Genomic DNA, 16,059 nt, shown 5'->3' with positions numbered 1-16,059 from the left:
CTCCTTCCTCCCAACACCCAGTGCCAGGCCCCAGATCTGACTCCCTCCTGCAGGGTGAACTGCACAGCAGGGCCATACCACTCTTGGCTTTGAAAGAACAGCCTGGATTTTTGCGTCTGCTCCCTACAGTCTGTGGGACTCTGCGGGGGGGTTATTTAATCTTGCTGTTGTTTCTTCATCTGAGAAAGTGGAATGGCAGAGCTGCTATGAGGTGCAGGGGAGAGCCCCAGCACAGTGCCTGGGGCAAGCAGGGAGCTCCAGGTCCACAGGCCGGCTCTGCCTATCACACATCCCAGCCTGTCCCCTCACTACCACCGGCCCAGTGGTGCCCATCTGCTGGTTGCCCAGGTTTTGGTTTACGGGGCTTCTCCACTGCTGGCAGATTCAAGGTCAAGGGAATTGCCTCCTTATATGCCATAATGTCCTGTTCCTCATCCTGCACTTGCTTTATTGTCATTTATGCCATCTGCTTCCTGCAGGGTATAAGGTATTTAATTAGTCCCTCACATGGTGCCTTTCACAGAGTAGGCGCTCAGAAAATGCTTTCCCAAAGGACAGCATAAATCAAAGGTTCTCAGTCTGCACATCAGACACCTGCAACACAAGGGGACTAGAAGGAGGTCAGTCAACTCTCTCGGGAAATGACTCTTGAAATTGCAGGGTTGTGACATAGGTGTCCTCCTGCTTGGGGATGGATAAGGAGCATTGTGGACCATGGCTACTTCTTGGCAAGGAGAAGGATTAAGTCTCCAGTTGGGGGTCCACCTCCCGTCATGGACTCTAGTGCAAAGCATCCAGGTGGGTGCTATAGAGTATTTCACTGATGGGACCAGGAGGAGTTCTGACTATGGCTGGGTGTGGTGGTTCACACCTGTAATCCCAGCACTCAGAGGTTGAGGCAGGAGGATTGAGAGTTCAAGGTCAGTCTGGGCTATACTCAGTGAAGACCCTGTCTCAAAAAAAGATTTGACTGTATTTCTTATTCCAGACCCACAGAGCACCGTTAGTCCTCCCAACCTCAGAGAAAAGAGCTTGTTATTTCTAACTTTTATTTTCAGTTTTTTGGCAGTACTGAGGGCCCAAACCAAGACCTTGCACATGCTAGGCAAGGGCTCTTCCACTGAGCTATACCCCAGTGTCCCCACTCTTTTCAAAATTAAGTCTTCTGTATGTATGCATTCACTTCAGTGTCATACTACCAGTGGATTTCAGTTTAGATCATCCTGATAACCTATATTTAATGACTTATTTAAAGTCATGGCCACATGGTAAATATCATTTGAGGCAAATCATCCCTTTCCTAGCAAACCTTTGGGGTGGTGGAGCAGGGAGTGAGGTAGCAGAGGTGTCTTAATATGCAAGTTTGCTTTCTGGATGTGAACCTCAGTGATGTTAGCAAGGCTGGGTTGCCAGGAATTCTGCCTTCCTTCTTCACATCCACATGGCTTACTAAGTGGTCCTTAGCAACGCAAGGCTAGATGGTCACACTGCACTTCAGAAGCTGAGGATACCAGGATGCTGGCAGGGACTCAATCCCACTGCACTGAGCTGCGATTCCCAGCCTCTCTGTTCAAAGAAGATGTCGGTGTCAGTGCTCACTAACCTGCGGTGCTCACCATGTACTTCCACTTGACCACATAGGCATCCCCCTCATGGAACTGCCCGATGCTCTGTCTGGGCAGCCGGCTGTAGTCAAATTCTAGGATATGCCAGACATCCACAGAGACGCTGGCAATCTCAAACTGTCTCCTGTCCTCCCCTTCCACCAGGCCATAGCCACGGCCAATGTTCACCCCATCCAGGACAGTGCTGGCTGTCACTTGGGGCACTGCCACCATCCGCGTCACATCACAGGGTCTGATATCTGCTTTCAGATCTTCCTACAAGGGAACATAAAAATGTTCAGTTGCCTCTGAGCCTACAGCTGTTTCTTCTATTCAATGCTTTGCTTTTCTTTCAGTGTTGTTGGGGATGGAACTCAAGGTCTCGTGAATACTAGGCACAGGCAAGCCCTCTACCCCTGAGCTACATCCTCAGTCCCATTTCAACTGTTGATGGATGTATACTTTCATATCTTGTCTTGGGGAATCCTACAGCTTTTGGGAGAAGGCTGTATTTAGGAGAGAGTATGGAAGGCTGAATTCCCATGGCTACAACAGTGAATGCTAGAATGATGTAACTGGAAATACTTGGCTGTTTTATTCATGTACTCTGGAAAGTCTTTTAACACCATAGATGGGACCCAAACAAAGCCACAAGTGTGAGACTTGATCACTGGAATACCTTCTGCTGGACAAGATCCCCAGCATTCTTCTCTGTAGGTCTCTTCAATTCAGTCCAATCGAGAAATTTCTCTTTGAACAAAATAGTCTCATTGTGTTCAGTAAGTCTCCCAAATATTGCCCAGTCGGGCCGTCCTTGTCCTTTCCTGCAGAGTCGCAGTGGATGAGAAGAGAAATCAGATTCAGCCATGCTAAGCAAAGGAAAGTACTTAAAACGAACATGGCTATTGAAAAAAATAACTGCTACATATTGAGTGGTATATACAATGAACAGTTTATTTTTTTACTTATTTTACCAAAGAGGGGGTATTGTGTTTTTAGCCTGTGAAGCCAATGTGCCTGAATGCAACCATGCCAGGAATGGACTTCTTGTGTATTCTTGCAAGCTCTTGTCTTAGAGATTCCCTGGGGATGGCACTAGATCAGAAGCATAGCAAAGGCAGAGCCACACCTATATCTCGCTCACTTTATGAAGCCCACAGTGACCTATAGGTCACCAAGGTTCCCTGAAATGAGTCTATAGAGAGAAAGAAGATGGAGCCCCCTCAAGTTCTATATTTTGTGTTATGTGACAATAAGGCTCTTCAGGATAGGGCATGCTCCTAAAATGATTGATCATAAGTGAATTTTTACACAAATATTTCTAGGACTAGATGTGTCTAGTGCTGTGCAGCAGACAGGGAAGGCCCAGTGACACAGGAGAGGAAACAGCACGGCTAACCTGGAGGCTTCGAGTGGTCCTAGGGATTTAGAATTTAACACCACATCCAAGAACACAGGTAATTTTTAATTGTTTCAGATGCTAAGGGTAGAACCCAGGGCCTTACACATGCCTACGTGAGCACTCTACCAATGAGCTACACCCCAGCTGCACCCAACACAGGTAATTCAGAAAGACTCGGAGTGTATGGCCTTGAGGATAAGGGCAACTAACTGCTGCTCCTCCAAATTGACCTTTGGCTGTGAATTATGACTAGGATGCTATTGTCCCATGGGATAAATCAGCTGCCCTTCCTGTGTCCTGCTGTGCCCTATGTTCAGTCACATTATATTAGGTCAAGACCACAGTTTCTGATGTCAGCTCTGACGTTAGCTGAAGCACACCCAGGAGGCTGCTTGTTTCTAAGGGAACTGAGAGGGGTAGCATAGTATACAAATACCTCTACCCGTGCTCTCTCTGCAGGCTTCAGCAACCACATATTGGCTATTACGGAAAATTCACAATTGCCCTGAATATCTGGATGACTGTCTTTTCTACAAATCCTACTCTGCAGACTTGCTAAGATGATTATAAAAGGGAACTTGGCCTCCACTTTAGAAACTGTGAAGTGGAGTGAGCAAGAGACACAGCAGACTGCAGTGTGCAGGGTGTGATCATGGGAGCGGGGACCGTGGGCTGGCCACCTCCTTCCCTGGCTTCATGCCTGTCTGGGGCTGAGCCCTTCCCTTTTGGTGGTTTCAGCCTCCTTGTTGTTAAGGACGGTTAGGTGTGTAATCTTGGCTGTATCTTAAAGTTCTAGGGAGTTTTTAAGACACATTGACACATGAGCCACAACCCAAAGGAGCTGAAACACACTACTGGGGCTGGAGTTGGGGCTGGCAGATGCATTTCTTTTCAAAGCCCACTCCAGGGATTCTGTTGCAGAGATGTTTGAAACTAGCAGGCAAGGTGCTCATTCGCCTGCTTTCAGATCTGTGGTCATGCCACATTTAAATAAAATCTGGCCATCATATAGATTATGTGCTCTGTATTATTCTGCCTTTCACTATACCAAATAAAGTAATCTAGCCTTTGTCTGAGTCCTGAAAATCCTGACAGTGACATTATTAACCAGTATTTGCTTAAGAAGGATTTCAGATGTTTTCATCACATTGACATAATTTTTGTTTTTTTAATCATTGTAAAAATTAATAATAAAATCAATGATTGGATTTTTAAAGCAAGAAACTAGGTAGGAACATTGAAATTTGTGTGTTATTCTGTGCTGTTTGGTGCTATATCCATTTTTAATTGATCATATGGCACAAACAGTTTTAGATCATTTTTTGGCAGAATCTTGTGGCATAAAAAACAACAATCCTTTGTATGTCAGAATTCCTTTCTTCATGATCATGTTTCTTAGAGTTTGTGTATCTTCCAAAAAGTTGTTCCAAAACAACTTTAAGAAGTCTAGTTACTCAGCAGGGAATGTTAAAATTACAGTTGTCATTTCAAAACCATGCCTCTTCCTTACCACCTCTGCCCCCGAAGGATAAGTAGGTGTAAACATCTTCTACTGGCAAACAAATCCTGGACTTAAGGCTATGCTGGGAAGAGAGGAGATTAGAAGGAAATGGACCACTTTTGCACTGGCAGAACCTGGAAGCTTTTCAGATCAGCATGGAATTTGTTTAAACACTGCTACTCATCTGTTGCGACAGCACCTTGAATGCTGCAAAGGGGGAATTATTTGCTCCAAAAATTAAATATAAGCTGGGTGTAGTGGCGCACACCTGCAATTTCAGCACTCTGGGGAAGATGAGGCAGGAGGATGGGGAGTTCCAAGGCTAATCTGGGCTATATAGTGAGACTCTGTCTCAAAATCTAAAATAAAATAAAAATGTTATAAAAAAGCAAAACTTAAATGTAATACAAGTGTCTTCCCAAGGACTACATCATCCTACATTTATTCTTTAATAGTGAGGTAAAAGCTAAAGAAGTTTATTTTCTTTGTGAATATTCCCGGTCCATAGCACACAGCCATTTATGAAACTGCACCATTTGTACAAAAGAGCAGCAGCAGCTAGCTGGGAAGACCTGGGTCCACAAAGGGATTCTGCACACGGCCCCAGGGTACCTGGGGATGAGCGGGTTACATTCCCCGGGATCCAGAGGGTTGATGTCACAGTTCTCATAGTCAAAGGTCCCATTCCACAAGTGCTTTGCCAGCTGAAATGCTATTTTTCGTTGGGCCAATGTGACTTCTTTCCCATGCCACACGTAAACTTCACTGCCAAAATCAAACACCAGGACCTGGGGAAGCGGCACAGAAGAATTTATTAACTTTGAGGACATGCTCCGGTGGAATCGGGCCTCTGCTGACAGTCAAATGGGTCATGATACAAATCCCAATAGGGCAACCCATACAAACACAAAAGGGTCACAAGGTCCCACCAGCTGGCACCACCCTGCCAAGCTCTCTTGCACTAAAGGTTTCTCTTCTGAGCTCTCAAACCACTTAAAGCTTTGATTAATAAAAGTTATTTAAATACATCTTCTTATCCTCCCTCCCCTCTTTCCTTGCTTCTCCCTCCAGCATTCGTCATGCATTCATTCACTTAACATACACAGGTGACCACATGTGTGAGGCTCCAATGATGTCTTCTGACCTGGGCACAATTCCAAGAGCCATAGGGCAGAGATCATGATATTAGTCTTACAGAAGTGGCTTATTGTTAAGTATATCTGAATGTAATGCTATATCTTACTTCCATGCTTCTGGTTTCTTCTGCTCTTTTTTCTTGGAATAATTCTACATTCATTTCCAGCAATCCAAATTCTACTTAACTCTAAATTAAGCTCATTTAAATCTTGTTTAAAAATTATTCTTCATGGTTTCTTTTCCTGTGACCTTCATTTTTCCTGTTTAAACACCTGTACATATCATGCACTGAATCTAATTTTGTGTTACATCCTTTCTGATATGCGTCTCCCCAGTGAATTATGTATGTATGCATGTGGCACTTACTTATTTATTTTCATCAGCATATATTAATTGCACACCTGAGGAGTTTCATTATGACATTTCCATACATATGTACCATGGATTTTGAACATGTTCACCCCACTTATTACTTTTTCTTATCACTCCCCCATGTAATTTAAGATCCCTTTTGCATCTTCTGCCCTCTCCTTTTTCTTTTTTGGGGGGTTCTTTTTGAGATAGGGTCTTGCTATGTAGTCCAGGCTGGCCTCAAACTGGCTGGCAATCTTCCTGCCTCAGTCTCCTGAGTGCTGCCATTACAGGTGTGAACCACCATTCCTAACTGTGTACCTTTCATTTTCTTTCCTCAATACTTAAGAATGCTTTTTGGCCTTGAAAATATACATAATTAATAAATACTACTGGTGTGAGTGAAAAAAACCACATAACTTGAAAAATCCATAAACTACACATACATGCATCTATTATTCCTGAAATTTAAGGACTGAAAAAAATTTAATCTTCATGCACAATTCAAGAGATAGGGAAAAGTAATACTTATATTTGGTCTAAAACCCAAATACTTTCAATGACCCAAGAATTTTATATTAGTATTTTAGGTGGCAGTAATGGTATGAAATCTCAAATAATCATCCTTTAAAGAGCTACAGTGTTCCACCCTCAGAAGGAAAGCTGGCTAACGTCATTGGGCACTAACTCTCTACTCTTCTGGGTAGGCCTGGGCAGACTACTCTCGCTGTCTGTCCTGCTAGTGTTGTCTGTACCTCTTTGGGTTGCAGCAGAGAGCACTTTGGAATCTTCCCCCAGTAGTCATCATCAGGTACAAGCTTGTCATCCATCAAACGGTAAATACAGTTTGTCTCTATGATGGCTGTCTCATACAGCTCATCTTCCTTTGGGTCTCCAGCGTCTTTGGAGTAAGAACAACAGGAGAATATCACATTTTACATGGAAGAATGAACCAAGGGAGAAGAAAGGAGGTTCAAGTCTCATTAGCATCTCAAGTACAGTAAACTCTTACATTGGTAACTGGTTTGCCCACCCAGGAGCTTCCAGAAGTCTTTCGCTGCATGAGTGTGTGTATTAATTCCTTCCTCGATGGTTTGGATGTAAGTAGCTCTACACCCAAGTTCCCTTTTTGTCTGAATTAAAGTTGCAAGTTCTGAGGCCTGAAAAAAGAGGAACACAATTATCTGTGCAGAAAAGGTGACCTGCTCAAAGTGGCACATGTTGCAATCAGAAGAGAAATGGATTGTGTCTGACAGGAAAACCCTGTGAACACAGCACGGGTAGGAAGATGCTGGTCGTTTGGTATTTCCAATAAAGTCAGGAAAATGTAACCGTTGGAGACCAAGGGCTATCAATAATTCTTTGGCAGGAAAGGGGTTTGAATCCAGAGCTTCACATCTTGTAGGCAAGAGTGCTACTACCTGAGCCATGCTTCCAGCCCTTTTTGCTCTGGTTATTTTGGAGCTAGGGTCTCGCTTTTTGCCCAGGCCAGCCTGTACCTTGATCCTCCTATTTATGCTTTCCACAATAGCTGGGATGACAGGTGCACACCTGCAAGCCCAGCTTTTATTTGTTGAGATGGAGTCTCTTGAATTTTTTTACTGGGGTGGCCTAGAAATTTGACCTTCACAATCTCAGCCTCCCAAGTAGTTGGGATGACAGGTACACGCCACGAGGGGTATTAATTCTTTAGAGAAAATAGTTCTCAGTCTTCAATATTCAGCAGATCAAATGTGAAGCTTTCAACAACTACTCATGTCTTGGGTTTTCCCCACAAAATTTTCATTTGAGTCTGTGGCAGAACTTCAAGGGGCCTAGGATAAAGGTCTTTGACTATGTGTCGGTTCCTTTTTTATACAGGGTAGGAATAAGCCTTGGACTAAAGCACCCCACTCTAGCACCTCATGAATGGTTCTCTGAGAGACCTTCAGGAAAAGACATGCCACCTGCTCTTTCTAGCTTGAGCATTTGGGAAGCTCTGCAAACACCTGACAGCTGGGAGAACATTCCACTGGTGTGTAATAATAGAGGCCATAACTAGTATTTTTTCATTATTTTGGTCATACTGGTGTTTTGAACTCAGAGCCTCATGCTTGCTGGGAAGTGCTCTATCATTTGACTCATGTCCCCAGGCCTTTTTACTTTAGTTATTTTTCAGATGGGGTCTTAGGCTTTTTGTCTGGAGCTGGCCTCAGACCTCAGTCCTCCTAGCTCTGCCTTCTGAGTAGCTGGGGTTGCAGGTGTGACCCACTGTGCCCAGCCCAACTAAAGTACTTTATTGTTCAGATACCCACTTTTGCCTTTTCGATGACATTTGCGAACTCTCCTACCCACAGGAAGCAGAACTGGGGAGACAGCAGAAGGAAGCAGTCACCACTGTTGAGCGAGGAGGCGCGAGGTTCCACCAGCCTTGTCTGCACGTGTCTTCTTCCTAAACACGAAGCTCAGAGTCACTGTTTTCCTGTACAGGACTGGAACTAGGAGGTACCCATAGTGGAAGCATCCCTGCTACAGAGTCTCACACTCTTGTCTACTAGGATAAGTTCCTGTGACCCCGTATGGCATGGGCCACACAACAGCATTAGCAAGTACTTTCCCTGCTTTGTGCTTGTGGCGGTCACCACACTTTCAGGACCCTGAACAATGTCACTGTATGGCATGAATATGGATGCATTAAGGTCCCCTCCTCTGGGGAAATTAGCAAGCATGCTCCTTTCCCTCCCTCCTTCTTCTAGTCCCTCTTTCCAGCCAGCCCACCTCCTGCCATGCTGCAGGGAAAGGCAAGCTTCCCACAGGCTCTCTTCCTCGGGAACTTTCCCTGCCTTGTGTGTCTGTTAGCGCCTTCTTCCTAAATGATTTAATGATTAGATCAGGGGAACAGAGACTGGCTACTTGAGCTTGTCACTAGTCTTTTAAATACACTAAAAAGGACATTGGTTTTGCAGAAATACTCCAGAAACCCACACAGGCAGCGGGGACATTGCATGCATTTTCCTCTCCATGACCATCCAGACCAGGGCCACCACCAGAGGGGCAGTAGACCCTCCCTCCTGACAGCCCAGGGCTTCTCTGCTTCTCACTTGCTGTGTACAGGAAGTGTTGTCAACCATTGACTTCATTTCCTTTTGCTTTCCCTTGATTCTGTCCCCAGGAATGTGCCCTTCTCCCTCTGGCCAGCACAGATCCTTGTTCATCTTAGTAAGAAGTACCAAGTGGGTAGCAGAGACCTGCTTTGAGGACTCAGGGCACATGTGGTGACTGCATGCTAGTTTTAGGACACAGGCCATGGGGCCAATGAGGAAGTAGTTGGACTGGGAGAACAGCTTGGATTCTGGAAGGGGAGAGGCCTGGATTCACCTCCTGCTCTGCCACTAAGCAGTTGTGGTGGCAACATGAATGACCTCTCAGAGCCCCAATGGACAGAAAATTTCCTGCCTCATGGGGCTCCATGAGGTTTAAGTGACGGGGAAAGTATAGCACCTATGGTAGGTTCTCTGAAAGCACATACACCCTCCCCTGATAGGCAATAAAGGGTGCATGTAGGACTCCTACTGGGATCAGACAGCAACCACTGGTCAACATGCAATTCCTCTGCCACCACAATACCTTTAATCTGTAACAACATCAGCTTCTTGTAGGGCACGGCACTGTTGTTAGAGCTCTGCTCTGTCAGATTGACACTCCGCAGGCTGACGTTGCTGAAGTTTTCCTTGCTGGCTAAGCCTGCCAGAGTGACTTCTGAGAAGTTGGAGTTGGTGGACACTGGGTAAGTTGAAGAAGGAAGAACACAGAAGGAAGCAAGATGTTCAGTAGAAATGACAAGATCTACAATCAGAAATTATTCCTGACTGACTCATGACCTTGGTCTTTGAAAGTTGATCTGGGGTAGTGGGGGGGCACTTTCACACTTGATTACCTATGCCATCCATTGCTTAATCACCAGGGAAAGAATTAAATACAGCACGGAACACATAAACTGCTTGTTGGCAAGTGTCAGACCTCACCACGCAGAGTGACAATGTGGACCAACTACTTTAGTCCAAAACCAGGTGCTGAATTATTTGGTCCAATTCTACTAAAAGCAGTTAGAACCCTTCACAATTTGTAAATGTCGGGATGTTCTCAAGGAAGACTGCCGGGCATTTTCACTAAAAGTCTTTATATGGAGAAAAGTTTGAGGCAAAATGACTTACTAGCTAATGTCCTGAGGTCCTCTGCTTTCAAGGCTAACACCATAATTACAAGATGCTGAATTTCCAGAGCGGACCAACATATACCCACAGATCAACTGATCGTCACAAATCTACCCCTGAAACCCACAGAGTGGGGGTAATGGAAAAGTATGCCAAATTTGTGTCAGTAAACCTTTATTTCTCCTTTGTTTAAAAAACTACATATGTTAGAGCAAAATTCAGAAATTTACTTCACTGGGATCAGATTCTAACACTGAAAAAATATACTACTACTTGAGACTTCATATGGTATAATGATTGTGAAAAATACTTAGTATGCTTGTTATAACGAAAAGATTCAAACTATGGAATCAGCGTAGGTGCCCATTATCTGATGAATAGATAAGGAAAATGTGGTATATAAACAGAATGGAGCATATACAGCCACAAAGAGGAATGAAGTTATGTTATTTGCAGGAAAATGGGTAGAAATGGAAATCATTATGTTAAGCGAAATAAGCCAGATGGAGCAAGAAAAATATTGCCTGTTTTCTCTCATATAGACCTAAAAAATGAATGACAGAGTGTAAAATGAGGGGGGTGGGACTACTTGAGGCTGGGAATGAGCAGAAGACAGGAATGTGAAAGGAGAGGGTGGGGTGAGTATGATCGAAATACTTCATATGAAAAGAGAATAATGAATAATGTCTTAAAAGGGAGAGGGGGAGAAGAAAGAGTGACAGAGAGGCAAATTTGATCAAAGTACATTATGTATATACATGTATGGGAAAGTCACAATGAAACCTTTTGCACAGCTCATATATGCTAATAAAGAGACAGGAGAAGAAAAGACACAACCACTTCATCTAAATTCTGTATTTCTAAAAAACTTTAGGAAATACTGGTTTATGAGTGCTATAGAAAAAAACAAATTATAGTAAGAATATTCAAATATTAAGACTATGCAGGCTGGCCAGGTGCTGGTGGCTCATGCCTGTAATCCTAGATACTCGGGAGGCAGAGATCAGGAAGATCATGGTTTGAAGCCAGCTGGGAGAAACAAAAATAACAGGGCTGGCAAAGTGACTCAAGTGGTAGAGCGCCTGCCTAGCAAACGTAAGGGCCTGAGTTCAAACCCCAGTACCATCAGAAACAAAACATAAAAACATGCAGGCCATTATCTCCTCCACGGAAAACACCGTTTTAGAACAATGGGACCCCATGTTATCAGGCAGACAGAAGCAGAGATGCTTGGCCCAAAGTGGGAGCAGACAGCCAGGAGCCCCTCTCCTCACTCTTCATTCAGGACCCCATCCTAGCTCCTCCCACTCCACCCAACCCCCATCCCAAGTCCAGCAGCCCCAGGGGCCTCTATCAAGAATGATTTGAGTATGCCTTTTCCAGTGGTGGGGACCAGTAGGAGGTGGGGGGGGAGCATATAGTGATTATGGCGAATGTATTTTGCATCCATATCTGAAAGTAGAAGAATGAAATCTGTTGAAATTGTTCTAAAAATGGGGGAAGGGGAAGTGGGAGAATGGTGGAGGGGGTAAATCTAAGATATACTCTAAGTACATATATAAAGATCACAATGGATCTCTCTGCACAACTATTATATGCTAATAAAAAATTTTTTTAAAAAGAATGATTTGAAGCTGGGGTGGTGGCTCACACCTGTAACCCTAGCTACTTGAGAAGTTGATATCAGGAGGATTGTGATTTGAGACTAGCTGTGCAAAAATGTTTGCAAGACCCCATCTCAACAGGAAAAAATCTGGGCATGGTGAAGTGAGCCTGTCACCCTAGCTAGGACAGGAAGCTTAAAACAGGAGGACCGCAGTCCAGGACAGCCTAGACAAAAAGAGAGACCCTATCTCTAAAATAACCAGAGCAAAAAGGGCTGGAGGTGTGGCTCAAGAGGTAGGACACCTGCCTAGCAAGTGTGAAGCTCTGAGTTCAAACCCCAGAGAGAGAGAAAAAAAGAGAGAGATTGATTTGAAAGTGCTAGTTTAAAACTCAAGGATTAGGAAAAGCAGTGATCTGAGATGTTTTGCCATAAGAGATTACATGATTTGCTCCTGAATGAGATTAACTGAGAATTACTGCATTGGGTTCTACAGAAAATGGGTTGAATCACAAGATCCAGAAACATCCCTCATCTCCAATCTCTTTAACAAAACTCAGCAAAACAGGATAATTTTAATTTCCCAAGGGAACAAATGATCCTCACTTTAAGAATTTCTGTGGGAAAAAACCTTTAAATTCTAGGCAGGTGTGCACATGTGTGTGAAAATTTCTTTATTTTTATTTAACTAGTGTCTTTGAACTCCATTACCTGACTCTTTAAGGCAGAAAAATAAACCATAGTTACAACAATGGGATGACCAGAGTTCACACACAGAAGAAGCAGAGGGCGGCTTCAAATACTCACTCTTCTCTACTTTCATCCGCTTGGACTCCATGAAGGCCACATTCAGCCTCTGCTCAGTGTACTCCTGAAGGAGGTCCTCTCTGGCTGCCAGCATTTTCAGAGGGTTTTTGGAAGCCTGGACCCGGCGCTTGGGTCTAACTGCACGCTTGTGCTCAGCCACAGAAGATGTCAACCTGCGGGACCAAGCAGAGCCAGGTTCAGGCTGCAGCTCCAGCCAAATCTGATTTACTTGTGGTACTTGCAATCAGAGCATTGCATTCTACAATATTATTTCCTGATTTCATTATGAATTGTACAGCTCCTCCTACCCCCCATTCACCTGAGGAGGAGTCATGAAATCTTGCAGGGAAAGCCCATGGAGGGCAGTCAGTGCTTCACGGGGTAGCTCATTCCACTGCTAGCTCTAAAAGTTGGGGAGCCTGCTCATGCCGTGCCATCCCTACTTTGCTCTTTAGAAGAGCACACTGATGTCTACTGCTGCTCTCACCAAGCCTCTGAGAATATATAGGTAGCCATTGCCCTGCCCCTTGGTTTCATCCTCTTTGCTCCAGACTAAACCTTCCCTCTGTGCAATAGCTTTTCTGTTCCTTCGCCATCCCTCTTGGCTCACTTCCACTCAACTAGTGGCCCCCTGACAAAAATAACCACAATTTTGAAGAATACAGTGAAATAAAATAGACCTGCAAAACCATCTCTGACTCCCTGACACTTTCACAAGTCTGTGGGCAAAAGAGCAGGCTGGGGAGGTGACTCCATCAGATTCCTGATCTATGTTCAACTTCCAAGTGCTCATTCGGGTCTCTGTGAATGAAAATCTTATGCATAACACCGCCTCTGTGTGTGTGTTTAACAATTTAAACAATGACATTTGAGTGAGGTTGAGAAACGGTTAAATAACCACGTATGCAAATACTTCAAACGTTATTTTAAGGTGGAAAAAGGCAAACTGTTCATTTTTGGAAGATAGGCAATGGAAACACACAAATTGAAACAATTTGAACAAATTAAAGTATGCAAACAATGTACCAGGAGCAACTTATGGAAAATTTATATTAACTAAACGTACTCCTGGAAGAGATGGTCACTCTGCTAATTATGCAGGAAAGAAAAGAAACACATGCTGGGTGGCCATGGGTGTAGTCTGTCCAGCACATGCACCTCTGTGTATGTCTGGTAATGACATTTGGGGAAACCACCTCATTGCATCCCTCTATGGTGCTGTGTGGGGGATCTAGAACCTGGCTTGGGCCAACCAGTATCTTCTGTCCCTTTGTCACAATGGATGATTTAGGGATGGATTAGAACTCAAGCTGGAGCAATGAAAACCAAACCTAGAATTTCTATTGATCTACTGGGAAGGGAAGGTGATGGTGCTAGGTAGGCCAAGAGGGTGGCCTGTAAATCTGGAGCTAAGGGTGGCCACCTTCCACCCCACTGTTACAGTGTGACCAAGAGTGAAGCCAGTTCAAGGGAAAACAACCAGAGAGAGGCCATGCCAGACAAGTCTCTGGAAGCTGAGGTCCCACCTGCACTTTTTAGAACGTGAACCCATAAACTCCCCCACCCCTTTCTTTTGCTAACATCAGTTCAGCTTGGGTATTTTTCTGGCATTTATAACTGACAGGATCCTAATACCACAATAATTTCTTAGGTGGGTTGGACATGTTCTTACATGAGGAGACACCCTTGGGTATTGCTGAGAAAACCCTCAAATCTGCTGATTTTATACATTATTGCAAGCTAAGTAACCTTTTTCCTGATTTTCTAATTAGTTGTAATCTGAGTTCATATCACCCAAATATTCATCACTCAGTTACAAATAAGAATGAAATATGCCAAATGGAACAGGTGTAGAAATCTCTGTTAAGTGAGGTAAATCTAAAAAAAAAAAAGTAAGTGGGAGCTATCTAATCAATGTACAATGTAGCCTATTTGAAACTGTCGTAATGAATCCCTCCTGTACAATAAATATATCTTCATAAAAATGAAAAAAAAGTGAAATTTCAAAAAAGTGAAACAATTTTCAAATTATGTGAAAAATCCAGTGACACTCTTCTAAGGAATAGGTCACACATCTGTGGCACAGTTGAGAGCCCATGGGTTTTATCTGCCTTTCAACACTGTTTATCTGGCTATAGAAGAATAATATAAATATAGTGAGTTCTGCTGAGGAGAAAACATGGTGCCAGCGGCCATTCTCAGAGGAAGAAAGGTGAAGACTGAAATAACTCACTTGGGTGCATAAGGGTCAAAAAGAGCATCAAAGTCCTCGTCCAGCTCCACAGGGCTTCTTGGTATAGTATAGTCCACACTGCGGTAGAACTTGGCAAAAGTCTCATCGTCATCCAACTTCATCACCTCCTTAACAGATTTCCCAGTGACAGTGAGTACCGTTTCTTGCATCCCACCAACTATCAATAAACAAGCAAATAAACAGCATTAAGAGTTTTTATAAAAAGCTACTTGTACTATTTTCAAAATCGTCTCTCCCAAATGAGTTGTAGGAGTGGAGAAAATATGACAGCGATGTGCAGGGTACCAGGGCTGCCTGCCAGGCCTTTGCTTGACTTGTCACATAAGGATGTACTACTTGAACAAACCTCACACAGTGAAATGGTAGGAGGGGAGATGACCTTGCTGCACACGTTCTCACTGAGCATTTCGGAACCTGACCTGTTAATGCTGGAGGGACAACAAAGCCCAGACTCCTTCCATATTAGGGCTCAGTAAAATCCTCCTGCAAAGGACCAGGTAATAAATACTTTAGATTTTGCATGGGAGCTATATGGCTTGTGTTGCAGCAACTCAGTTCTGTGTTACAGTGCAAAAGTAACTTCTGACAATAGGTTCACAAATAGACAGCTGTGCTCCAATAAAATTTTATTTACAAGAACAGGTGGAGAGTTGGCTTTAACCATGGTCAATGTTTGTTGACCAATGGGTTTGAGCACTGTTATTGTGTACATAATAAACTTTGCCTAGCCTGTTTAGTTATTGTATTATACTTGTATTTCAGGATGACAGTGGTTCTTTGTGTTATTTTCAACTTTTAGAAGTCACTATCAATAGCAGGAGCTTCTGGTGTCTGCTATTTCATGTTTCAAGTACTGGATATTTTTATTAAGAGATAAGTCTATTTCTGCATATTATGCTTTTGTGGACCTCATTGACTTTTGTATTGAAATACTTATTTCAGTATCTATTTATTAGAATTTCCTTTTAGAAATCATCTATGAATTTTAAGAAAGAATATTAGCTTTACCATATTAAAACTTACATACACAATTTTGGACTGGTGGACTGGCTCCAGTGGTAGAGCGCCTGCCTAGCAAATGCAGGCCCTGAGTTCAAACTCCAGTGCCACATACACACACACAAAGCAGAAATTATATACACAATTTAAAGTTCACCCAAGATCATGCTGATTTTGCATATGATGTATAATAATCTGCTTTCAGAGT

The 16,059-nt window shown here is 43.5% G+C and overlaps 1 protein-coding gene across 31 annotated transcripts in view; it reads right to left on the bottom strand.

Annotated features, from left to right (window-relative positions):
- Svil (supervillin) overlaps positions 1-16,059 on the bottom strand; it is a 221,212-nt gene that overhangs the window by 19,647 nt on the left and 185,506 nt on the right. For all 31 annotated transcript variants that reach the window (XM_074056174.1, XM_074056172.1, XM_074056170.1 and 28 more), the window contains 9 exons: positions 14,832-15,009; positions 12,599-12,771; positions 9,602-9,757; positions 8,290-8,426; positions 7,008-7,155; positions 6,751-6,896; positions 5,120-5,295; positions 2,284-2,428; positions 1,604-1,880 (listed from right to left, as the gene is read on the bottom strand). In XM_074056174.1, the coding sequence (XP_073912275.1) occupies positions 1,604-1,880; positions 2,284-2,428; positions 5,120-5,295; positions 6,751-6,896; positions 7,008-7,155; positions 8,290-8,426; positions 9,602-9,757; positions 12,599-12,771; positions 14,832-15,009 (1,536 nt within the window). The remainder of the gene's footprint in view (positions 1-1,603; positions 1,881-2,283; positions 2,429-5,119; positions 5,296-6,750; positions 6,897-7,007; positions 7,156-8,289; positions 8,427-9,601; positions 9,758-12,598; positions 12,772-14,831; positions 15,010-16,059) is intronic.

Source organism: Castor canadensis, chromosome 15, assembly GCF_047511655.1.
Source record: "Castor canadensis chromosome 15, mCasCan1.hap1v2, whole genome shotgun sequence".
Taxonomy (NCBI): Eukaryota; Metazoa; Chordata; class Mammalia; order Rodentia; family Castoridae; genus Castor; species Castor canadensis.
This window is presented reverse-complemented; position numbering and strand designations above follow the sequence as displayed.